General features: G+C 34.7%; 1 protein-coding gene across 7 annotated transcripts in view; it reads right to left on the bottom strand.

Moving 5' to 3' along the window:
- Window positions 1-25,748, bottom strand: part of GABPB1 (GA binding protein transcription factor subunit beta 1) — a 73,925-nt gene that overhangs the window by 14,224 nt on the left and 33,953 nt on the right. For 4 of the 7 annotated variants that reach the window (XM_007170413.2, XM_007170416.2, XM_007170412.2 and 1 more), the window contains exons 2-6: window positions 18,858-18,965; window positions 13,159-13,326; window positions 11,349-11,543; window positions 9,963-10,110; window positions 9,498-9,611 (exon numbers count right to left, since the gene is read on the bottom strand). In XM_007170413.2, the coding sequence (XP_007170475.1) occupies window positions 9,498-9,611; window positions 9,963-10,110; window positions 11,349-11,543; window positions 13,159-13,326; window positions 18,858-18,965 (733 nt within the window). Of the gene's footprint in view, window positions 1-9,497; window positions 9,612-9,962; window positions 10,111-11,348; window positions 11,544-13,158; window positions 13,327-18,857; window positions 18,966-21,595; window positions 21,614-25,748 lie in introns of those variants that run through there. The other 3 variants (XM_007170415.2, XM_007170414.2, XM_057543084.1) reach the window with 2 other exon arrangements.

Below are 25,748 nucleotides of genomic sequence, written 5' to 3'. Positions count from 1 at the left end.
AATTGCCAAAATCCTTTCCCACAAGCAATCCTATGCCCAACTACTGATCCCAAAAGACTACACATAGCAGCTTTACTCATAATAGTCAAAAATGTGAAACAAATCAGATATCTGTCAAAAGTAGAAAGAATAAATAAACTGTGGTAGATTCATGCACTGGAATACTACACAGCAATTAAAGTGACTCCTGATGTGATGCAATAGGAGATTACAAAATATCCCTGTGTTCTTAATGGAAATGTTTGACCTGAATCTAATTATTAAGAAACAAATGAATCCAGAATGTGAGTGATCCTGCAGACAACTGGCTTAAACTCTACAAAGATTTCAGTGTCATAAAGAACAAGTGAGGCAGTAGGACTGTCCTAGATTGGGGGAAACTAAAGAGACATAATAATCCAATACAGTGTGTGAACTTTGATTGGATCCTGGGTGAAAACAAACAGTTATAAAGGATATTTTGGGGATAATTGAAGAAACCTGAATATGGACCATATGCCAGATAATATTACTAAATTAATGTTGATGTTTTTAAGAAACATAATAGAACTGTGAATATGTAGGAAGCTGTCCTTGTTCTTGGTAGATACATGCTGAAGAACTGAAGGATGAAGTGTCATGATGTCTGTAGCCTGGTGTCAGATAATTTGGCAAAATAAAAGCGTGTGCCTGTGTTTGTGTGTGTGTGAACATGCAGGTGTGGCAAGATGTTAACAGGCGGTGAATACAGGTGCAAGGTATAAAGTTCATTCTCCAATTTTTCTATGGGTTTTAAAAACTATCAACATTAAAAAACATTTTAATATAACTAATTCTGAAAAAAAAATGACAAAAAAACTATTTCTAAATGATACGATTTTCTGAAATGTGTTATTTGAGGCAACACTTTACCAAAAGTGTAATAAAATAAAATCATTCTCTCCTGAAGTCATGCTACCCTTCACATACACAGTTACTCTGAAACACGCTAAGTTGCTACCAAATTCCAGCAGAATGTCATGGATATCAACGACCAAGGGATTTACTAAATACAGAGATGCCCTAATTAAACAAACTCCTTTTTTAATAAAAGGCAAGATAAGTACTGGGACCCTAGTTTTCAAGGATGAACTCATGGTAACAGGCCTGGCTGCAACGCTGTTACTGTGTTATTTGGGTAATCAAGGGTCACAATGCAAACCACAGATGATATTCAAAATGCAAAAACCTTTATGTTTTGAGTTCTCTCATTTTTGTTTGTCTTAAACCATAATTAGGCCTTATCACCAAGCACTTAAGAAAATTTCAGGAAGATAATTATAAAATGAAATGTAGGGCATAAAACAGTAATGTATTCAATAGAACAACTACTGAGGTTTTCGAAGACATTAACTATTGCTTTGATCTTTTAAAATAATATCCATATGAAAAACAAATGTTCACTATAGTTGAATGTTAACTATAAGTAGCAAATATTTTTAAAAACATAATCATACGTAAGAAATTTCTGAGATCACATATAATCAAGGCACAACTCAAGAACTTTCATCTTTGCACTATTTGCAATGACTGTCATTAAGATAAGAGAGTTCTTGCCTTTCATCTAAAAAGCTTTCTTTTTAAGTTGTGCTATGGTAAGGAATTTAAGAAAAAATTATAAGGAAACCAATTATGTAAGAAAACAAAGAACCCCCTCAGTAATCCTAAGAACAACCCAGCAGTGAAATGTTGAAACATGTAAGAATAAAACAGAAAGCCTAAAAACTTTAAAAAGAATGTTATTTAAAAAAATATACATAGACAGATATATCTAAATATAAAACCCCCGGATAAAAAAATAACTAATAAATATTCATTGGTCTAATTTAAAAGTCAAGTTGTAATATACAAAGAGAGCCTAGATAATCTACAGCATCTTTGAAAATGTTTGAGACCTCTGGTTCAACATGACTTTTGAATTTTAATGCCATAGAAGTCAACTAAGACAAGGAAAAAACTGTCTTTGAGATGTTACTAGAAGATTGAAAATTCTATATGCATATAAATATTTCAATAAAATAGAAACTATGCTTACTGAAGAAAAAAATAACATTTCAAAAGTAGGATTGCCTGCAATTGAACCTGAAATTTTTTTTAAAAAGGCAAAAACAAAACAATCTTATGAAGCCCAGTAACATATACCTGAAAGCCAATTCACTTTTATTGATCTACTTTAGGAACAGACAAAAAAAAAAGAACAACACGCAAAGGGGACCTGACTTAAATTTCACTATTAGGAGAAAGGAGGGAAACAGCCACCAGATGCATTATACCTTTGGAAAAAAACACCTTATTAACAATTAGCTGAAGTTGCTCTAAAGACAAAAAGAAGGGTAGTCACACATGTCCATTTAATGGGATTATATAGCTGGGCCGCAAGAAAGAATAAGGCTAAGCAATGCAAAATCAATACAAGACTGCAGGCTAGAGCCATAAAATATTGTTTTATGAGAGTTTCATATGGACTAACTACACTGCAGATGTAAGGCCTACATCCAACCGATTTTAACTTCTGATTCTACATCCAAATAACTCTCAAATCTATTCACTTCTTATTATCTCTTTGCCAAATTCTAATCCACGCTACCATTATTTCTTCCCCAGGTGACTGCATTAGACTCCTAACTAAACTCCCTTCCAGAGCCCACCAAAGTAATCATTTTAAAAGTCCTATATAATCTTACCTTCAATTACCATGAGTTACTCTCCCACTTGCTGAGCTCAGCCGCGCTGGTCTCTGAGTCCTCTGAAAGGACAAGCTTTCCTGCCTCAAAAGCTTCACATGTGTCCTCCTACCTAAAATGTTCTTCCCCCAAGTTTTGCTCCACTAATTCCTACTTCGTCTTTAGTTTAAATGTCTCTTCCTCTAGAAAGACTCACCAACTTGGTCAAAATCCTGTATTCTTTATATATACCACGAATCACAAGTATTTATCTGAGTGAATAACTTTAATATCTCATTCTACTGAAAGACTACATGTTCCATAAAGGTTGGGACTGTATATGATTGTTTACCAGAACATAAGAGATATTCAACAAAAATCTGTTCAGTGAATGAATAAATAATATTTTTCTAATTGTAAATGAACAGCTATTTGTAAACCAATATAGGGAAAATTTAGCTCAAGAACAGTTTTGAGTTATTCCTTTAACATAAGCATGATATATCCCTCCATGAATTTTTATTATTTGTACCTTTTTATTTTGTTCTAAAGCAAGAAGAGAGAGTAAGGGTGAGAGTTTCCTGGAATTTTGATTTTCCAAATAGGAAACACGTGTAACAGACTGGTGTGTAAGCTTGGGTAGAAAAATAGGATAACATGATTGCCTCTGTTTATTAACAGTGTACTACAAAGTGGTGGTTTTCTTATGAGGAAAAAGGCAGCTGCAATCCCCAGAAGAAAACCTTTACCTTTTTGTATCTTCATTTTGGAATACCTTCCAAAATGGAATAACTTGAAATGAGTTCTTATCTATCTAAATCCTTAAATCCCATTCAAGCTTTAGGGTACAACTCAACCTCACCCCATCCCACTCCACCCCAATCCCACCTCACCCCACTCCCCTAGCCCCATGCCCCAACTCCAGCTAAAAGTAATCTTTGTCCTCTGAAGAACTATAGTAACTGTATAATTTTTTAATAAATCTCTTACAGAACAATTTTAAAACATTTTAACCTATTCTAACTTTTCACCTGTTTATTTCTCATTTCTCTAACAAGATTATATGTTCCTACTAACTATAACTCTTCCCTCACCTTTTCCCTGACTTCAGTTTCCCTCCTCCATTCCTAGATTGGAATACTAAATTTCAAATGTGTTAACAATTTTTTTGGAAAAATAGTAGCTACAAGCTGGCTCCAAAAGAGCTGCCTGATCATTCTACTTCTGAAGTAGAGACATCTAAGCTCCAAGCTTAAAACCCTGAAAGGAAACAAGACCTCCCTGATGTATAGTATCTGTAGCCATTTGTAAGTTCTGATGGCTCAGAAACAAATACAGAAAAAATAGCATAGGGAAGCAGTCACTCATGGGTAGCTCAAAATTTTGTTTTCTGCACATAGCAGGCATAAAACTTAGTGTAAAATACATGCTCAGGTACCTTAAAGTGTATAGGATGGCCAAAAGTAAAGAAATCAGCAGTCACAATGTTTAATCCCTTTAGTTTCATGCACAGGAAAATATACTATGAGAACACTTCAACTATGTACGTTTCAGGAAGATGATTGCTTTTTCCAGAATTAGTGAAATGAGCATAAGAAAAAAATAACAAAGTATATTTTAATGGAACCTCTGCACATCTTCCCAGTCAACTGAAATGTTATATTGTGTCTGAACATATAGAACTTGCACATTATTTTCTGATATTAAATCTCCTACCTGGCCAGGCAACTACTGTGACAAATCAAATAAAGCAAAAGAACCCAAATACCAAAGAGGAAAAAAATGAACTGAAATTAGACTGCAAATTAGACTCATTTGGTATTAGAAGGTGAAATATCGGCCAAAACAAAAATATAATTCCTAAAATTATCAAGCATAATGATGGGAACTACCAGCAAATATGGTAGATACTTTCTTAACTTAGAGGTAATTTAAAAGATGAAAAAGAAACATTCCCTTAGTTCAAACAGATAACCACATTTACTTCCCTGAAACAGTATATATGTGTTTTTTATAAACAGAGGTCAGTAATATTTTCTTTAAATCGAAATTTTATCAAAAGCTTACCAATCAGCACCTGTTAGAGATAAAATTTCATAGGAGTTGCCATAATCTAAAAAATGTTTATAATCTGAGCAGAAATCAGTGTGTTAGGTAACAGTATGTATAAATAAGGGAAAACTTAAAGAGGCACATTAAGTTAGAGATACGTAAGCCCTACTGGGTCTACAGACTGTGGGCAGTGAATAATTACTCTGTTTTATATTTAAAGTTCTCAGCATGATAACATTCTTCTCATCTCAATTTGAGAAATGTGGTCTTGACAATCACATTTTTATTTTAATTATATCCTAATTACCTGAAGCCTGCTCCTTAATTACTCAGTCCTTAAAAAGACTAAATACCAGGCATACAGATATACTCAACTATTAAAGCTATTGAGAAAGCCATTCCTCTCTCCCACATCTTTTCCTTAGCAGAGATTCACCTATGCACCCCATAAACAGTTGAATAAATATTAAGTTACACATAAAAATGAAATAAATAAGAAATATATCTTATTCAAGCAAATCTTTGCTGTAGTATACTCACAATCTTTAGATATTTACTATACAATCTATTAGTAGTAAGAAATAGATCTTTTAAAATTTGGGTCAAATTCTTAAATTTTGGTGTGTCATCACACCAAAATCACTTTTGAGATCATGTTAAAAATATGGATGTCAGGGCCCCACCCTAAACTTACTGAATCAGAATCCACTGGGGTAGAACTGGGTCAAATGATTGTTGAGAAGGTGATTCTGATTCACACAAAATTTAAGAATGCTGCTCTTGTTGATATTATCATATTAATTCAAACTAATTGAGAGGAGTTCAAATTAGTAGAAAACTTGAATCACAGAATATTTAAAGTAACACAGCCTTCTAATCATTGGGTACATAAATTAACAAGATAATTTCCAACTATTTCCAAGCAAAAATTCTACTAGTTTGTTTGAAGAACCTAGGGGCAGGACAGGAATAAAGATGCAGACACAGAGAATGGACTTGAGGACACAGGGAGGGGGAAGGGTAAACTGGGACGAAGTGAGAGAGTGGCATGGACTTATATACACTACCGAATGTAAAATAGATAGCTAGTGGGAAGCAGTCGCATAGCACAGGGAGATCAGCTCGGTGCTTTGTGACCACCTAGAGGGGTGGGATAGGGAGGGTGGGAGGGAGACACAAGAGGGAGGAGATATGGTGACATATGTATACATATAGCTGATTCACTTTGTTATAAAGCAGAAACTAACACACCACTGTAAAGCAATTATACTCCAATAAAGATGTTAAAAAATAATAATAATGTAAAAGAGAAGGACAATTATTACATTAATGTTAGAGCTGCCTGATACTTCTCCTGAATTATTCCACTCCAAAATTATGAAGGATGTTTTAAACAAGTATCTTGAAAACTGTGTCTGCATACTTTTAAAGGCTGTAAATTTTTTCACTGATTTGTTTCCAAAATGAGTAAGGTAATTTCATGTATCAAAAGACTCTTGTATCCTCCCTTAAAAAGAAATTAAAAATAAATAACTTAGTATTTTGATTTATGTATCACTTTCTTATGAGTTTGCTGAGTGTGAGTAGTCCCTTATATTAACCCAGGATATATTAATAAAATATTTCTGAAACCTCAAAGCTGAAAACTAAACCTCAGTCAATGGTCAACGATAGCATCTTAATTCAGATGACTATTGCGAGATGAGATAATACACGTAAAGCACTTAGCATGATAACAAGCTTATAGCAAGAACCCTATACATATTAATCATTATTTTTCTATAATTCATTATGCCAAGTTAAATTTATGACTTACATCAAGTGTTTCATCATGTTTTTCTGGCCTGGCCTGGACCTAGATAGACCTAATGATTATTTAATATAATTATGCACATTAGCATAGGCCTGTGGGCTCAGGAACTGAAATAAAAACTCCCAAAAAACCAATTTAATAAAAATGAACATTAGCAACAAACTCTTCAGGGTATAGAGATTTATCAAATTTTTTTTTTGTACTTCTATCAAACAGACAAAGAATCATGAAAATTATGTATGGAGATTAAAAATTTAATCAAACAAGTTAAATGCTTGGAAAAATAAAGGTTTATGAGAAAAGAATAAAACTGGAAATATTTACATAAAAAATGCTAGTAAGGAAGCAATTCAATGAGAGATTCTAATCATCAAACATTGACAATCTGAAGTTATATTTGCTTGTAACATCAAGAAGACAGAGGTATCATTTGGTTTCACAATGAAAGCATTATACTAGACTGATTTCCTTTATGATGTTCCCATTGGACTAACATTAAGATTTGTTTTATATGTCAAAGATAGTCCTAATGTAAACATGAAAGAACTATTTAAAGTAATAGTTCAAATGAAACAGCATGGTATCCTAGGCTATCATAAGTACCTCCCCTCTATATATAGGACCATGTCAGCCAGCTAGCTTCCATTTCAAATGCAGTCCATTTGCTGCTACACTGGCTATTTATTATCAGCAGATGTGTTTACTGTACTACTTAGCCAGTAAAAGAAAAGAATAAGAGCAGTACCAATTAGTGTACTGATGGCTCTTATATTTTGTTTTTCAATCATTTAAAAAGGGGAAACAGGAGAACATTTATTTCAAAAGACTGGTCCAAAAGATACACCTCAGAAGTAAAACTAGGAATAGTGATGCTTTTGTTTCATATAAGACAAAGTGAAGATTACACAAATATTTATTCCTATCACAAACCAAATTATAAACATTCTAGAAGAGACTCGTCCACTGATCACCTGAAGAAACTGCATAGAGGAAACAGTATATTTAGTGGTCACAGACACACAACTTGGGAATCAGTCAGACCTTGAGCACAAACTTTCTTTCACCACTTAATAGCCATGCTACTTTGGACAAAATTATTTAACCTCCACAAACCTCAATTTCATCATATATAAAATGGGAGTACTACTTTATTTCCCATATCCTGAGATGTCCTTGAAAAAACATATAAACATTTCTAAATCAGGATGAGTCTGACAAATGATGTTAAAAGAAACTGGACGGCCAAGAGGCAGAGAAATAACTTGACTGAGCATGTGCAAACTGACCTGCAAGAAGATATTTCTTTATGTGATTACACACCTCAGCTGAGTTGTTTATACTGGTGGCAATGTACTCACCTGAATTTTAACTTAATTCAAGCTCTTAAAATATCTTCAGAAAGATTTCACTATGATGTAGTATTGAAATGAAAAAATTATTGTGCTCACAGAAGACTGTAAGTCACATGCAATAAAAGTCAACTAAAATTACCAATTCTCTCAGACTAGACCACACATAACATTTTCAAAGGTAGAAGTTAGAGAAGTTGGTATGACCAATTAGTGGAGTCAACATCTAAATGTCAAAACTTTGAGCTGACTTTGAAGAAAAGATTAATTTTCAGGGATATGTACTTTAATAAAGGCAAAAAATTTACAAGTTTAATCAAACAGAAATCCACCAATGAAATTAATTTTCTTCTATATACTTATGCAATTACAAAGGTGCTGAAGAGATACAGGCATAGGTCATAAAAGCAGCATGTCAACAGGATGATACACGTAGCTGCTAATGGCCAAAAGTGATTCAGAAAAATCTTAAGACTCCCAAATATAAAGGTATAGATTCAAACATTGATTACAATGCTAAAGAAGCTGGAGAATGAATAAATGTTTACTATTACTAGTTGAGGGGCATAGGGGGAGGGAGGGGGGAGGGAGGGAGGAGGGGGAGGGGGGAGAGGGAGAGAGAAAGAAAGAGAGAGAGAGAGAGGAAGGAGAGAGATAAGTAACCACCCCCCCACCACCAAAAAATACATCATCCAATCATCACCTTGAAGAGTCAAATCCAGTAATATCTACCTTCGATCTTTTTGGTGAGGATTAAATGAGACATGTAAAACATCAGCCACAGTGCATAGCACACACGGTGAACATGCAGTGAACTGTTGTTGTTATTATTATTATTAGTCACATTTTGAAAAGAAATTAAATAATGAATGACAACAAATTATTCTTTACTTTCATAAGCATTGATCCAAATAAAATGGCAGTAAGAAAAATAAACTACAGTACGAAAAATAATTTTGTGGAGTTTTTTAAATTCCCTAATTTAAAAAATATTTTACTTACATAATTATAGCAAGAACTATTTTGGTTAAGTATAAAGGTAAACCTTATCAAACCAGCTATTAATACTGTTTGTAATCATTTAACCCCAGGTTATCCTTTAATGGTGGTTGTTGGTATGCTATTTCCTAGTTTTGTCAGTCATTAAGATTTTATGTCATTCTAACAGAGCTGCCAAAAATTAAAAGTTATGAAAAAGACAGCAGGTTCATATATATTTAGCTAATTTACTTATACAAAAAGTCAGACTAGTAAAACAAATCCAAATGGGGTACAAAGACATGTTTTCTGTGAACCACACAAGTTTGTTTTTAATTTTAATTAATTTTAATTTAATTTTAAATAATTGCCAAGATTTAATATTCCTTTAAAATCCAGATTTTCAGCTTCCCTCAAAAAAAAACAGAGTCTGGCAACACTGACTGAGCATTTTACTATAATCAGTTAGAGCTGAGTAGGAGATGCACCCTTGCCCTGCCCCACTCTCCTCAGACGGCCATAACCTCAACCCTGCCCCCTTTAGTCTTTTAAATTTCCTTCCTGGCCTGTGCAAATATTTGAATCTCCAACTTTCGATGTACACATTTGACTTGTTTTTCTAACCTGGAGTTTCTGAAGAATTGGACAATGGAGCAGATGCTTCAGCTAAGGCAGCTAATGTAGCTAATACTGATGTAGAGGAGTTTCCAAATTGAACAGCAGATACACCCGTTTCATCTAAGAGAAAGGAGAAAACATGTTTGAATTTTTAAGGAATTTAATCTAGTGAATTTTTCTGATAATCTGTTTTACTTTATTCAACTCTTAAATGAAGCTTAGGTAATATTAGTTTTGTGAAAAACAAGCTTGGATAGCATTAGCTTTTGAAAGGTAATATTGCAGTACATTTTGCAATATCACCTTTCTTTAGATTATTTTGCCTCATAAAAATTTTTTTGCCAATTATAACAAAGAAAACCAAGGTGGCTGATATAATCTTACCCTCATTCTCCAACAGTCCTTTCTTAAAAGGATGAATACCTACTAAAGCATAAAATCCCAACAGCTATCCTATATGCATCTCAATACCTGTTGCCTTGGATGAATTTTCTGAAGATACCAGACCTGTTAGGTTCACCACCCCTCCAGGTCCAATGATAAACTGTGGTGTTGCAGCGTGTATCGTCACAGTGTCGGGACTCTCTGGGTTTGTGTTGATTTGGTTCTGCATAGCAATCTAGGGGACAAATTACCACAGTGTTTTCAGAATTATAACCAGAACATATTGGACAGACTTTCAATGTAACATCCTACAATCTAAGAATCATATAATAAAAATGGAAATCTTTGTTTATGGTCTACTGAAAGTACAGTGGTAAATCATAGATATGCATTTATATCCTGAGTTCCCCTATTAGGTAAAGCAGCAAAATCCCATGTGAGGAGAAGTAGGTATCTGAAAGGATTTTATAGAACTCAGTTGAGTGAATTCCCTGGTGGTCCAGCGGTTAGGACTCTCTGCGCTTTCACTGCCAAGGGCATAGGTTCAATCCCTGGTCAGGCAACTAAGATCCCGCAAGCCACGTGGTGGGGCCAAAAAAAAAATCTGTGTTCTATATATAAATAGAACACAGTTGAAAGATATCCTGCTGCCCTGCGGCTACAGAAATTAAATTACTTAAATCAAATTATGTTCTCTACTATATTTAGCAATATATAACACTACCTATATAAAGCACATCCATCCCAGTTAATTGTCCTCTATCCTCAACCCCAGGCTCCAAACTGCACTCTTGGGAGTAAAAGAATTGGAAGAAGCACAGCAAAATTTACTTTCCTGAACACATAACATCTTTTAAGTAACTAGCTGAAGTTCAACAGACTCAGATAGTCTTAGAGAAGAGTTCTACTGGGAAGGAGAACAAGAAGATAGGCAAGAAGAGGCAATAAGTAAAGAAGAAAATTTACATCAATGTTGTCTAGCTAAAGAAAAGAGAAGTAACGTTGGTTAGTAGGAAAACTTGTTCAAAAACCATAAGTAACTATGTTCATAAACAGATTTTTTTGAGGATGGTGAAAAAATAAAAGAAACCAATCAGAATGATGAAGACTACATCACTCACTGAGGGGACATGATTATGGTTGCTAAAAAAAATGTTAGTGGAAGTATAACAGACTTGAAAAACCATAAGGTATCCAAACATGCAACAAAATAATTAATAGACTAAAATGTATAGAAAGGAATTCAGAACCTTACAAACACTGAAAGTAATCACTTTATCTAATCTTCTAATGTTACATGCAAAGACTGTGGTCTTACAATTAGGAAAATGAACAGCAATAAACAAAGAGGAAGTGAAAAAGGAATAGCACTGTCCAAATTAAGTCCAAAATGAAAAACTACAAGCTAAATAGTTCAAATCATCCATATGACAGAGATCCTTTTATTTTCTTAAATTAAAAGCCAAAAGTTACCTGTAGTATCTCTGCTAAATCTTCATTCCCATTGTCTATTGAAATATCAAACGCAGTTTTACAAAATTTACTTTGCGTGTGTACATCAGCACCGTATTTGATTAAGAGTTCCACCACCTCTTGATGATTGTGTTCTGTGGCCCAATGTAGAGCTGTCATCTTCAACATGTCCTTTGCATTGACATCAGCGCCATGCTATACAAATATTTCAAAATAAGAAATTTCTAAAATATGAAATATAAAGAAGTCCTGATATGAAAATACTAGCCACTGTGCTTTAAACCAAGAATCTGCTACTAATGTGACCAACTCTCTATTTTTGTGTTGAATAATCTACACATTCCAGGAATCACCACACATCTGTCACATAATCAGTTTCCTATCATGTTGGCTTTCCTAATTGCATTCCTTCTAATTTCTTAGGAGTACAGCAATTATTTTTTCAGTCATCCAGCCATGAGTATGAAGGGCTAGAATGGCATAAGGTGTGAAGGAAAACTATGAACATTCCTCCAAAACCCTCCAGCACCTTATTTACACAAAAATATCCCTTGCTTTCAAAACCAGTGCAATATAATGAATAGGGAGCTATTAAGAGATACACTATCCATTATGGTCGTCACTAGACACGTGTAGTCGAATACAGATATGCTGTGCATGTAAATACACACTGGAATTCAAAGACCTCACACCAAAAAAAGGATGTAAAACATCTCAATAATTTTTAAATTGATTTCATGTTGAAATTATAATATTTTATATATACCGAGTTAAATAAAATATAATATTAAAATTATTTTGTTTTTACTTTTTTAATGTAGCTAATAGAAAATCTAGAATTACACGTGATTTGTACTCATGGCTTATATTGTATGTTTTTTGGATAAGTTGATCTAGAGGCCAGAATAAAAAGAATTAAGAATATCTAAATCTATCACTCTCTGTTTCAGAATTTTCTCTTTGGCATTTAGATGATTACAGAAAAAGCCCTGCCTGTATTATTTGTTTGTTAATTATTCAAGCCTAACATTCCCTTCCATGTGGGCTTTAAATGTGTTGAGTAAGACAAAGCTGTAGTCCCTCACCACAGCAAAGATCAAGATCTAAGAAATCAATTGTCTGACTTAACTGAAAACATACAATGAGGAAGTTTTTCCCCCCACAAAATAACACTTTAAGATAATTTTCATTCAAATGAATGCTTACACACAAAAAATGAGATAACATGGGGGAAAAAAGTAGACATGCAATAAAACTGAGACAGGCTGGGACCTGGGCCCCTTTGCTGCAGGGCTTGCACCTGGACAAACATCTCCTCCAGCAACAGAATACAAAGAAACTAATATAAGGGACTAAAAATAACTGCGTGCATGTGCAGTTGGGCAAATTATGAACAATAAGATACAAAAAGACCAAAACCCAACTGCCACTTCTGAGGTGTTGGGAGCAAAAGCAGGGCACTGCATACAGCACCACTAAGGGGGTGGGCAGACCACCCACGCCACCCCTCCCATATGACCCCTGGACTGGCCCCTACCCTCACAGCATTTAAGGGACCAGCTCCTCCCCCGTCAGGGAGCAAGCAAGGGAACCTGTTACTTGTTTTCGCTCCCTAGTGCTACAGCACGAGTCCTAATAAAGCCTTGCCTGAATTACTTGTCTGGCCTCTTATCAATTTCTATTGATTAAGGAGTCCAAGAACCCTGTCAGTAACAAAACTAGTTCCCTTCTCCCTCTTATAAAACCACTATGGTTTTATAGCCTTTGGGGTCTTACTTTCAAAAGCAAAGCGCAAAAAGAGAACACATACCTTAAGCAAAACCTCCACTATGCTGGCATGGCCCTCAGAAGCTGCCATATGCAGCGGCGTTCGGTCCACTTTGGTTCTGGCATCCCTACTTACACCAGCTCGGAGTAGTACTTCTGTGGTGGAATAATGTCCGTACTGTGCTGCCAGATGAAGTGGAGAAGTTCCCAGCTACACCACAAGAAAAAAAAATCCACATCTATAGTCATTTTTAAATACACTTCTATTTCTATCTTCTACTTTATATATTCTGTTTACAGAGCAAACAGATTCTCTTTATATCAAATGTTTACATAGTAACTCAAAACTGAAAAGGAACAGTCTCTCCATAGGGGCCTTCAAGAATTCCCATTCATTTCTCAGTGAGGAAGAAATGACAATATTTCATTTAATTCAAACTTGCTTTCTTTATTTTGTTATCAGATAGTCTAAACAAAATTAATTTCATCAGGAATTAGACATAATTAGGGTCTGAGAAATTTTTGAGCATTAGAACGTTTTCCTCACACCATTCACACAAAACTTTTCATCTATGAAATTCATATCAAATAAATGTAACAGTGTACATTTTTACATTAAACTGTTTCTAGGACTTAAAAATAAATTAAAGCACCTCAGTGATCTTTTTAAAGGAGTTCATATAGTCATTTTTCAAGGAAAAAATCTGATGTGAGGTGCACTTGCCAAAGGTGAGTTAAGACGGAACCAAAACATACAGCAGAAACTAACACAACATTGTAAATCAACTATACTCCAATAAAAATTTAAAAAAGGAACCAAAAGAGAGCCCAGTTCTCCTGAAATTGGTTCCACGTGGCCTAGTCATGCTACATTCAAAATATACAGGAGAAGTACATGCTAAAATGTGAAGAAGAGCCTTATCAGAGGTATAATTTTTAATAGGTGAAAATTAGAATTACATCACATGCATTTAGAAGCACAAAAAGTCCCTACAACTCTCTGATTACCAAGGCACTCATGTTCTAAAGAACCAAGATAGTTCACCAGAACATGCAATTTGCTAAGACCACTACTGTAATAATAGCAACTAAGGTTTTTATTTAAGCACTTTCCATAGCAAGCACTATTCTAAGACCTTTACACCTATTGCCTCATTTAATCTCAAAACACAGGTACTATTACTATCCTCATTTGGCAGTAAAAGAAACTAAGGCATGACCAGGGGATAAGGGGGGGATAAATTGGGAGATTGGTATTGACATATACACACTACCATATATAAGACAGATAACTAATAAGAACCTGCTGTATAGCATAGGGAACTCTACTCAATACTCTGTAATGGCCTATGTAGGAAAAGAATCTTAAAAAAAAAAAAAGAGTGGATATATGTGTAACTGATTAACTTTGCTGTATACCTGAAACTAACATAACAATGTAAATCAACTATACTCTAATAAAAATTTTCAAAAATTTAAAAAAAACAAATAAGGCATAAAGAGGTTACTAATTTGCCTGAAGTCACACAAGTAACAGTCATAATACAAAGCTAGGTAGGTGCTCTCAATATATGTTAAAAATGGAAATCATTTACCCTGGGAATAATTATTTTATTACTATTAAAAGCCTTGTATTTTTAAGGGACAGTCATTCCAGCAGATTAAAGAAGATTCTTAAACAATCCTTTCTTTCTCCATGCTCTATCGTATTTTTCTAAAACTGGCCCTTTCTATACTCTTAAATTCTAATATTTAATGAAATATCTCCATAGCCTATTTAGCAACCATGAGTTCTGCTCAGTGTGATATAATGGTTTCTTTTGTAATTTTTTCTTCTCGAGACCTTACCTTTTTGGTTGATGATACAAAATATATATATATGTACATATATGTAGTTTGAAGGAGGAAAATAAGGTAAATACCATCACAGTCTAGAAATAAAACATTACCAGCAATTTAGAATCTTCCCACATGCCACTCCCTAATAAACCCTTCCCTCAACCCCTAAGGTAATTACTAGTCTGAATTTTGTAATAAACATTGCTTTACTTTGCTTTTTTTAAATTACTATGTATCCCTAAATAATATACTTTGGTTTTCCCTGCTCTGAACTTTACTTAAATAGAATCACATTGCATGTATTTCTCTTGAGACTTGCCTTCTTTGGCTTAATATCATAAGATTCACCCATGTTGATGAATACAAGTATAGTTCACTGATTTTCTCTGCTCTACGATTTCTACCAAATGAATAAGCCAAAATCAATTTAACCAATCCACTGCTGAGCATTAAGGTTTCCAGTTTTTTATTATGAATAATGCTGCTACTAAAAACAGTCTTATACATGTCTCAAGTACATGAGCAAGAACTTCCCTTGGAAATATTCTTAGAAGTTCAATAGTTATGCCAGAGGGTATGTACACATTCAAATCTACTAGGTACTGCCAAACTGTCCTCCAAAATGTTTCTATCAATTTATGCATCTCCTCACCAACGGTTGGTACTGCAAGACTTTTTTGTTTAGTTTTTGCTTATCTGATGGATAAGCAATAGTATTTCATGATTTTACTTTGCATTTGCCCAATCATTAATGTAGCTGAGCATCTTTTCATGTTTATTGGTCATTCAAACATTCTCTTTAGTAAAGTACCATATCAAGTCATTTGCCCTATCTTCTTTGTCTTGTTTTTCATCGCTGTCATGGGAATCCCTATGTATTATGGACACTAATCCTTCTTAAGATTTTTTTGTCTTTTTTTTTTTCAGGGTTTATAGATATTTTTTTAATTGAAGTATAACTGATTTACAATATTACATTAGTTTCAGGTGTACAGCATAGTGACAGTATTTTTATAGATTATACTCCATTAAAAGTCATTACAAAATAATGGCTACAATTCCCTGTGCTGTACAATGTATCTTTATTGCATATCTATTTTATACATGGTAGTTTGTATCTCTTAATCCTATACCCTATTTCGTCCTTCCCCACTTTACTCTCCCCACCAGTAACCACTAGTTTGTTTTCTGTATCTGTGAGTCCAGTTTCTGTTTTGCTATACACATTTGTTTATTTTTTAGATTCCACAAATAAGTGGTATCATACAGTATTTGTCTTTCTCTGACTTATTTCATTAGGCATAATACTCTCCAGATCCATCCACATTGCTGCAAATGGCAGAATTTCATTCTTTTTTATGGCTGAGTAATAGTCCACTGTACATATACATACCACATCTTCTTTATCCATTTGCCTGTTGATGGACACTTGGGTTGCTTTCATATCTTGACTATTGTAAACAGTACTGCTATGAACATTGGGGTGCACGTATCTCTTCGAGTTAGAGTTTTCAATTTTTCCAGATATATACCCTGGAGTGGAATTGCTAGATCATATGGTAGTTCTATTTTTAGGTCTTTGTGGAACCTCCACACTGTTTTCCATAGTGGCTGCACCAATTTACATTCCCACCAACAGTGCACGAGGATTCCCTTTTCTCCATATCCTTGCCAACATTTATTTGTAGACTTTTTGATGATAGCCATTCTGACAGGTGTGAGGTGATATCTCATTGGTATTTTGAAGGCTCTTTTTGTCTTGATGTACTACAGGATCACTATGATGAGTCTAGATATAGATTATTTTTATTGATCCTGCTGGAGATTTTCTGGGCTACTTGAATCTGTGAGCTGCCATCTTTCATCAGCCTTGGAAAAGCTAAACTATTATCTTTTAAAATTATTTCATCCCTATTTTCACTCTCCTTGTGGATTTATGATTAGACATATGTTAGACTTTCCCATACACTAGCCTTCATGACTCCTGACATCTTTTACATTTTTTTGTTTTTCTCTGCACCACATTCTGAATGATTTTTTTTTGTTTTTCAGTTTACTAATTTTCTCTTCAGCTATTCCTAATCTGCTATTAAAATCTTATCTAAAGTCCTTATAGGTCTGCTTATGTTTTCAGTTGTTCCAGTGGCTTATTGTCCAAGCTGCCTTGTGTCCTTGTGTGTTCAGTTTTTGTTGGTTTTTTTTTTCGTTTGGCCGCACCACGCAGCATGCGAGATCTTAATTACCCGACCACAGATCAAACCCGCACCCCCTGCAATGGAAGCACGGAGTCTTAACCACTGGACTGCCAGGGAAGTCCCAGTGTTCAGTTATTTTTGACTGTTCATTTTCCTTGGAATTTCATTTGTGGATATGAAGCGTGGGATGAACGCAGGTTCCTCCAAAAAGGATATTCATTTGCTTGTGTCAGGAACCAAGGGTAACCTCTAGTCCAAAGATAATTTTAAATTCATTCTTCAGTTCAGAGTTTTGCAGAATACATAAGTATTTATGAGTTAAGGCCACAAATGTGTGCAAAGGATGGCTTTTGACTCCAAATTCTCATTAACAAAATTCTTCCTCTTTCCATTTGGTACCTTAGTTCAAGCCAGTTCATTTGCCTTGCAGTACCCTAACAACAGGGGCAGGGGCAGGATCAGGCAGGAGGAGGGAGGGGGTATTTCTGGTTTACCCTTACAACGAAGGTACATCTCTTTAGGATTCCAGTATTATGGGGAAAGGATCTCTAGGAGACTTCCCTCTATGAGCAGTCTCAGGTCTTTATCTTAAGTAACCTATGCCGGGGAAGTAGAAAACCAACTGGCAAATTTACTGAGTTAGCAAATGTTCTAAGGGTGAAATTTCTCTGGGTTATGGCCTTTGCTTAGTTTTTCAGGTTGATAATCCCTTACTTTCTTTCTAACTTTTCAGTGCCCTTAAGATTTTTTTTTTAATATACTCAGTCAAAAAATCTTTATCTTTTAAAGACAGATGCTGAAATCTATGGATGAAACAAAATGGTTCCTGAAATTTACTTTAAGATAATACTAAACAAAGAAAGTAAATGGGGTTATAGAGGAAATAAGATTCACTTGATTTGATAATTTTTGAAAGGTATACAGGGGTTGATTTGTTTGAAATTTTCCGTAATAAAGAATATTGTTTTGAATGAAAAATTAAAAAGAACATGGAACAAGTAAGCTAAAAACAACAAAATCAAAACTCTGGAATTTTTAGTTGTTACCAGTGGGAGAATTAATCCAGATTCCTAACCCTCCATATTCCCAAGAATATCCCTTTTGATTTACCTGCAGAATTAAATAGAGTTATGGTTTCTGTCTTCTTCACAATTGCCTTCTGTAATTACTAAGAACTCTTCCCTTTCCTTTCTTCCTTCTGGGTGATGTTTGCAATAGTTTTACAAGTATCAATTGAAATGCAAACATTTTTCCTTTTTTAGAATCAATTATAACATTAACACCAAATTTGTTTTTTCTGAATTATAAATTCTACCTGTGCTATTTATAAGGCCTTTAAATTAAATCCCAAGTAGCTACATTTTACATTCATCCTACATTACTGAACTCCATAATTTAAAGAAAAACCCATGTATGGACAGAATATTTGGATAAGGTTGTCTATATAAAAAAAATTATATGAACCATTCTCTTTAAAAGCAAGCTATAATTCTAAAATTACAAACAAATTTGCAAAAAAATTAAATTTTCACCACTTATAAACACAATACTGACTAAACTTTTAACTGGAAAAACTCAAAAATGAGAGGAAGAAGAAGAAGAAGGAGACAAAGGAGGAGGAGGGGGGAGGAGGAGGGGGAGGAGGAGGGGGAGGAGGAGGAGGAAACAAAAAACAAAAAAACCCCACAACATTAAAATCATTCTTTACCCAGTCTGTAGTAAAAGGAGCTCCATTAGCCATCAAAATACGAACTTCATCATCTTGACCTGCTCGAGCCGCTTCTAAAAGCTTCTTTCCCAAATCTACCAGGGACATCTAAACAAAACATAGATGAATTTAACATCTCCATTTATACATTATGACATAACTTCTTTCCCTTCTGTCTTTACTAATAAGTCAGTTCTCAGTTAGACCTTCAAAACGTTGTGATATAGTTCCTCTGAAACTACAGATCATACAAAAGCAATTTTTATTTGAATTTTGGGAACAGATTTTTCTTTCTTATCAAATTTTTAGCTAGGATAATAAAATTAATTTGAATTCTCCGAACATAGCTGGTAAAAAATAGAAGAGGTAAGTGGCAAAGAAAGCTTGTCTAAAATTTAAAACTAGCAACAAACTGTTTTCACTGGAGGAGTTGCAGCAATAAAGTTTTCTCACAAATGTAAATAGAAATAAGGTAAATATATTACCCTCTTTAAGTGGTACAAAATTTAAAATAAATCTACCATAACTTTTTTTAGCAACAGTGAATGTGCTCAGAATTTGAAAATAAGTATTTTCAACCCTCGTACAGGCAATGTGCATGTAAGTTCTTTCAGAAAAAGGCACAATTCAGGGCTTCCCTGGTGGTGCAGTGGTTAAGAATCCACCTGCCAATGCAGGGGACATGGGTTCGAGCCCTGGTCCAGGAAGACCCCACGTGCCGCAGAGCAACTAAGCCCATGCACCACAACTACTGAGCCTGCGTGCTACAACTATTGAAGCCTGCGTGCCGAGAGCCCGTGCTCCACAACAAGAGAAGCCACCGCAATGAGAAGCCCATGCACCGCAATGAAGACCCAATGCAGACAAATAAATAAATAAAATTAATTTATTAAAAAAAACGAAAAGGCACAATTCACATTCAATGAAAATAATGAAAAGAGAGTCTAACAGTATTATCAATAGAGTATGTGTCTCACTAAGAACCTATAAAGTAAGTATGCCCCACATCCTGAATACAAGATATCTGAAAATGTCACAGCCTAGGGTGGGGGTGTGTGTGTGTACGTGTGTTTGTGTCATCTTGAATAAGAAATATTGAAATATGTGTTAGGGAAAGATCATGTCAGGAGTACATAGGGGAAGAAAGATTTGAAAGTATCAGAAATGCGCAAATTCAAAAGATGACACTTCTAGAAGAAGAAAGTTCCCAAATCCAGAAAGACTATTCAATGATGTTATATGTATCTGGAGGAAAGGCAAACAGGTAGAATTTGAAGGTTGTGGGGATGGGAAGATATGGAACCCCTGAAATTTACACAAGAAAAAATGTGCCTGGGGTATGAATTTGTCTCAAAAAGTGAATACTCTTTGAGTTGAGGGGAAATAAATTATAAGAGAGGAATGTCAGGTTGATTAGTATATCCCAATCTGGTATGAACAGGAATTACTCAGGAAAGAAGGGAAAGGAGTACGTGTGTGAGAAGAATGTTGACAGAGCTTGGAGAGGTTATTTATACCAGAAAGGAACAGAATGCATCACATAATTAGAGGTGTTAGGAAATCTAAAAGGGTTGATTAAACGTTGATTTTAAAATGTCCCCAAAAGAACACAAGTTTGTGCTTAAATTATTGTATTTTTTAGTAGATTTCATAACACAGAAATAACCAAACATAAAAAGAGTGACCAGGAGCAGATGTTAATACTGGGAGGCTCACACATGATTAGGTGAGATGTACATGTCCAAAACAGGCATTTGTCACCAGACAGTAAAGAATTTTTTATAGTTGTTCTCTTTGTAAGAATAGAAATATTCATAATATATCCTAGGGTGAAGAATAAGAAAAACAACCACATGCACTTGTGGGTTTTATGTGGAGGGTCTTTTATGCCTTTTTGTGACATTCACAACGTTTTCACCCTTGAATGTCTGATTTCCTTTCCTTTTTCCTCCCATTCTCTCATTCATACGTTGGTGGAGTCACTGGAACCCAAAATATTCCTTAATCCCACTAAAAGCACTAAAATCAAGAGATTACTGTTCTTTAATGAAGGATTTTTTCCTAGGGAATATGTACCAGCTGGATATGAATTAATAGCATATTCAATAGGCAAAGAATCTGAAATAATAATGTTCTACTAAAGGCAGGATAAGGTAAAAAAAAAACTGATCTCTCTTCTACAGAAATACAGTAAAATCTAAACTGGCCATACTAACAAAGACCGTGTTCTATAGTCTGGATGACCAAAATTTAATATTAACCTAGTTTTACAATGAAGTAAGTCTTTCCCCCAAATACACATTTTTAAATATGTCTTACACAGTAATATAAAATCAATCTGCATTCATTCAGCATACATACTGCCAGATGGTTTAAATATCTGGATATCTTTTATGAAGTGGTGGTTTAGGGCTTTTCCTCATTCTTCAGAAACTGGACTGTCTGCCTTTTTCTTAATGATTTGTAAGCATTCTATATACATTCTGGATATGAGTGCTTCGTCAGATGTAATATGTATTATAAATATCTCCTTCCAGAACCCTGATTTCTTGACTCCACATCCCATGTTCTTTCCTTGATATCACATACTATCTTGTACAAGTAAATAACTGTCGTCTCATAAAAATACAAATAAAATAATCAAACTAAAATCAAAGATAGCACAAAAAGGAATGTAAGAAACATTGAAATATTATTTAAAAGGTCTGATTCGAAAAGAGAAAAAAAAAAAACCCCACCAAGCACCCAACAGATCAATAGTCAAAGGGCAGACCACACACTTTCTAGAAGAGAAAATAGAAATAATTCACAAGAGTAAATATGTTCAGTATCACTGATGCTCAAAAAATGTGAAGTAAATAATTTTTAAAGTCAATTTGCAATATTTAACAGAAGTTATAAAAAAATGTAACTTTTGTTAAATATTAGCCTAATCCTAATGACCTAATAAATGATCCCAGTTCTGAAGACCTACCCTAAAGGAAAAATGAAAATATACTGAAACGGATAAAAAATATGTTATGTGTGTATGTTTTTATAACGTGAACAAACTAAAGGTAGGAAAACAGTTAAATTGTGGAACCTAACAGAATAGGATGCAGTAATTTAAAATAATAGTTTTGAAGTTATATAATAATATTAAAAAGTTATGCCATGTTGAGTGAAAAGATAAGACACAAAACTAATTTTTGAATGTCAAAATATGCATATACAGAACAAAATACTGAAAATATTAACAGTTGTTAGGGTGGTATGATTATGGGAAAATTTGCCTCCATTTCACAAAGTTTCTGTAATATCTTCCAAATTTAAACAATGGAGTTTTTTTAAGGGACAAATTGTGTGACTGTTAACTAAGTAAACGTGGACATTAAACAAAGTTATATACTACTGACTTACTAAACAGAAAGAGTGGAAAAAATAAAGAATATGGAGGCTACTAGGGACCTAAAATAGCAAACATATTGATCTGCTTATAAGAACTGCAACAATACAATGATGCATTTGAACAAATCAACTTCTTACATAATTCTGCAATTTTCTTAACTATTTAAAACATCATATTTAAGGACCTAGGATGCTTAAGTTACTGTGGTTTTGAAATGCCATGAGCAATACAGGTGTGTAGATTAATGTAGCTAGATACTTTTAAATTGGTGGTTCTCAATGGTAGCAGCACTGCCCCCTAGAGGACCCTTTGGATTTGTAGAGAGGCATTTTAGGGATTACTGGGAGGAGGGATGGGATGAATACTTTATCAGCAATTAAAAGGCAAGTGCCAGAGATACTAGAGGTCCAGCAATGCAGGAAACAATCCGGTATGGCAAAGAATTGTCACATGTCTTGTTGACTTTCAAAGGTCCCACTGAATATATCTAAGACTAGAACTTAACTAATATGTAAACAAAACGAATTTTCCCACAGTATTAATGCACCCCAAATTTTCTAGACTGCAACGATGCATCCCTTTGTTTTATTCAGAACTTTACTAAGAGTTTTCCACCATTTTGGAAAATCATGTCACCAATGCCAATGCCACTTGGGTATCTGAATCACCAATATATATTATAATCAGCTTTCACAGCTACCACATTCACAGTGATTCATAGCCATCCTATGTACAGGCGCAAGCATTTGACTACCTCTTTTTTCATCTAGTGTAGTCTGCTCCAGTACTTATATATTGAAATACACATTTTATTATAAATTGCTTTCCTTCTACTTCTCCTTTACATTAAAATTAGGGCATCATAATGATTTTTTGAAGTTGTGCAGATAGATAATATTAACTATGATTTTCATTTCAAGTTAGTAAAATGGGCAATACAAAATACTCATTATAAAAGAGAGAATGGATGTAATAATATTGAAAATCAATGGAAGAAAATACATGTGAGATCCAGTAAGACCAAAATCAAAGATTGTTCTAATTTTCTTGTCAAGAAATTTAGTGAAAGTTAAGATGACAAAAATACCAAAATGTAGCAATTTCACTCCTGATTCTCACTGGACAGGAACATGCACATCATAGTAGACTAATTCTGACCCTTAGAGGAACTCAATTGAGTTATGACAACAAAATTGACCAAGGGGACCATAGTTCTATGTCAAGCCCTCAGTTTACTTAGTTCGTTACCTCTATATTAAATCCTCAGAGATAAAGTGTTGGATTTACATAAGATCAGTTAAAGGCTTAGCAGAAAAGGTTGCTTTTTTGGTGTGGCAAATAACTTTTCCACAAGCATATGGAGAAGCCTAATTAAATTCAATAAATTTTAATGAATGTTTAAAATACTTACTGAAAGTATATTGTGTGTATGGTACTGAATGCCATTTAGTTTAATACTCCATTCTTCTTGAGAAGAAATCCAAAAAACTCCCACTAATAAATTCCACCTTGAATGTCTTTACTACTTCTAAAAAAGCTTATCATATAACCTGATATAAACCATTTTTAACTCCAATTAAAATGTATTTTAATAAGATCTATAGGGGAACTTCAAGCTGTCTATAAACTTGCTACTTTTGCTCAAAAGTACATGCTGAGAGGGCCATCTAGTGGTAACAGGAACTACTACCAATAATTACATTTGTAAAGTTTAAAGTCTATTTTGTTTTGATTTTCTATAATTCATAGTTCGAAGAGCTATTTTAAGAATTATAGCATCTATTGGACATGAAAACTCTCTCTAAGACTACAAAGTACTAGTTCTATGTGAATTGTTATTAGCACTCAAAAAAAGAATATGAATAAAAACACTTAGAAAATGTAAGCCTACTGTATAACATACTTAATGATAAACTTTGTCTCACTAAAAATTTTAGAATAGGACTTCCCTGGTGGTGCAGTGGTTAAGAATCTGCCTGCCAACGCAGGGGACACGGGTTCAGTCCCTGGTCCGGGAAGATCCCACATGCTGCAGAGCAACTAAGCGCATGTGCCACAACTACTGAGCCTGCGCTCTAGAGCCCACGAGCCACAACTACCAAGCCTGCGCGCCACAACTACTGAGCCCACGCACTGCACCTACTGAAGCCCGCATGCTCTAGGGCCCCGTGTGCTGCAACTACTGAGCCCACGTGCTGCAACAACTGAAGCCCTAGAGCCCACACGCCACAAAAAGAGAAGCCACTGCAATGAGAAGCCCACATACCACAACAAAGAGTAGCCCCCGCTCGCTGCAACTAGAGAAAGCCCATGGGTAGAAACAAAGACCCAATGCAGCCCCCCCAAAAAAAAAAGTTAGAATAAAATTTGCAATATCACCCCTATGCTCAATGAGTACAATTATAAATCCAATAAAATTCTTCTAAAGTTTTGCATCAAGAAATTTAGCACTGTGTATGCATCTAAAGTTTTTATTTATTTTTTGTATAATTTTTAAAATTTTATTTATTTTATTTATTTATTTTTGACTGCATTGGGTCTTCGTTGCTGCATGCGGGCTTTCTCTAGCTGCAGCGAGTGGGGGGCTACTCTTCATTGCGGTGCGCAAGCTTCTCATTGCAGTGGCTTCTCTTGTTGCGGAGTATGGGCTCTAGGCGCACGGGCTTCAGTAGTTGTGGCACGTGGGCTCAGTAGTTGTGGCTTGTGGGCTCTAGAGCGCAGGCTCAGTAGTTGTGGCACACGGGCTTAGTTGCTCTGCAGCACATGGGATCTTCCTGGACCGGGACTCGAACCTGTGTCCCTTGCATTGGCAGGTGGATTCTTAACCACTGAGCCACCAGGGAAGCCCTGCATGTAAAGTTTTTTTAAATGTTCATACTCTTTCACCTAGTAATTCCACTCATATAAATCATAAGAAAACTCTTTGAAATATAAATATATTAACAGCAATGTTATTTAAAATAGGGAAAAACTGAAATGCCCTACTACAAACAATAGTTAAATTAAGATAGTTCATAATGGAATGTTGTAGTCTTTTATTTATATTTTTTACTTTTTATTATGGACAATTTTGAGCATATATAAAAATAGACACAACAGTATAATGAAACTCCACATAGCCACCACCTAGCTTAAATATAGATTATGCCCAGCCCATTTCCCACCCACACTCACAACGTTGTAATAGGGGAGAACAAATCTGACTCCATATTGGATCTGTTTCTTTTACTTTAACCTTTGTATTCTATTGCTTTTGCTACAAGTTAAGAATGTTGTCTATAGCCTGAAATGTACAAGATAGCCCATTCTCAAGGCTCTGACCTTTAAAGGTATAACACTTTTCCATTCACACAGAGATATAAAATTGCAGAACAGATAATAACATGTCTTATTGGAGGTTTACAGGAGCATCATGACCTGACCTAGTGGACAGATGCAAGAACAGGATTCCGACACCAAGAAGTTTGCAACAACCAACCACGCCCCCTCCCCTTTTAGTATAA

This window comes from Balaenoptera acutorostrata, chromosome 3, assembly GCF_949987535.1.
Source record: "Balaenoptera acutorostrata chromosome 3, mBalAcu1.1, whole genome shotgun sequence".
Lineage (NCBI taxonomy): Eukaryota > Metazoa > Chordata > Mammalia > Artiodactyla > Balaenopteridae > Balaenoptera > Balaenoptera acutorostrata.
Note: the sequence above shows the minus strand (reverse complement) of the source record. Positions and strands in the feature narration are given on the sequence as shown.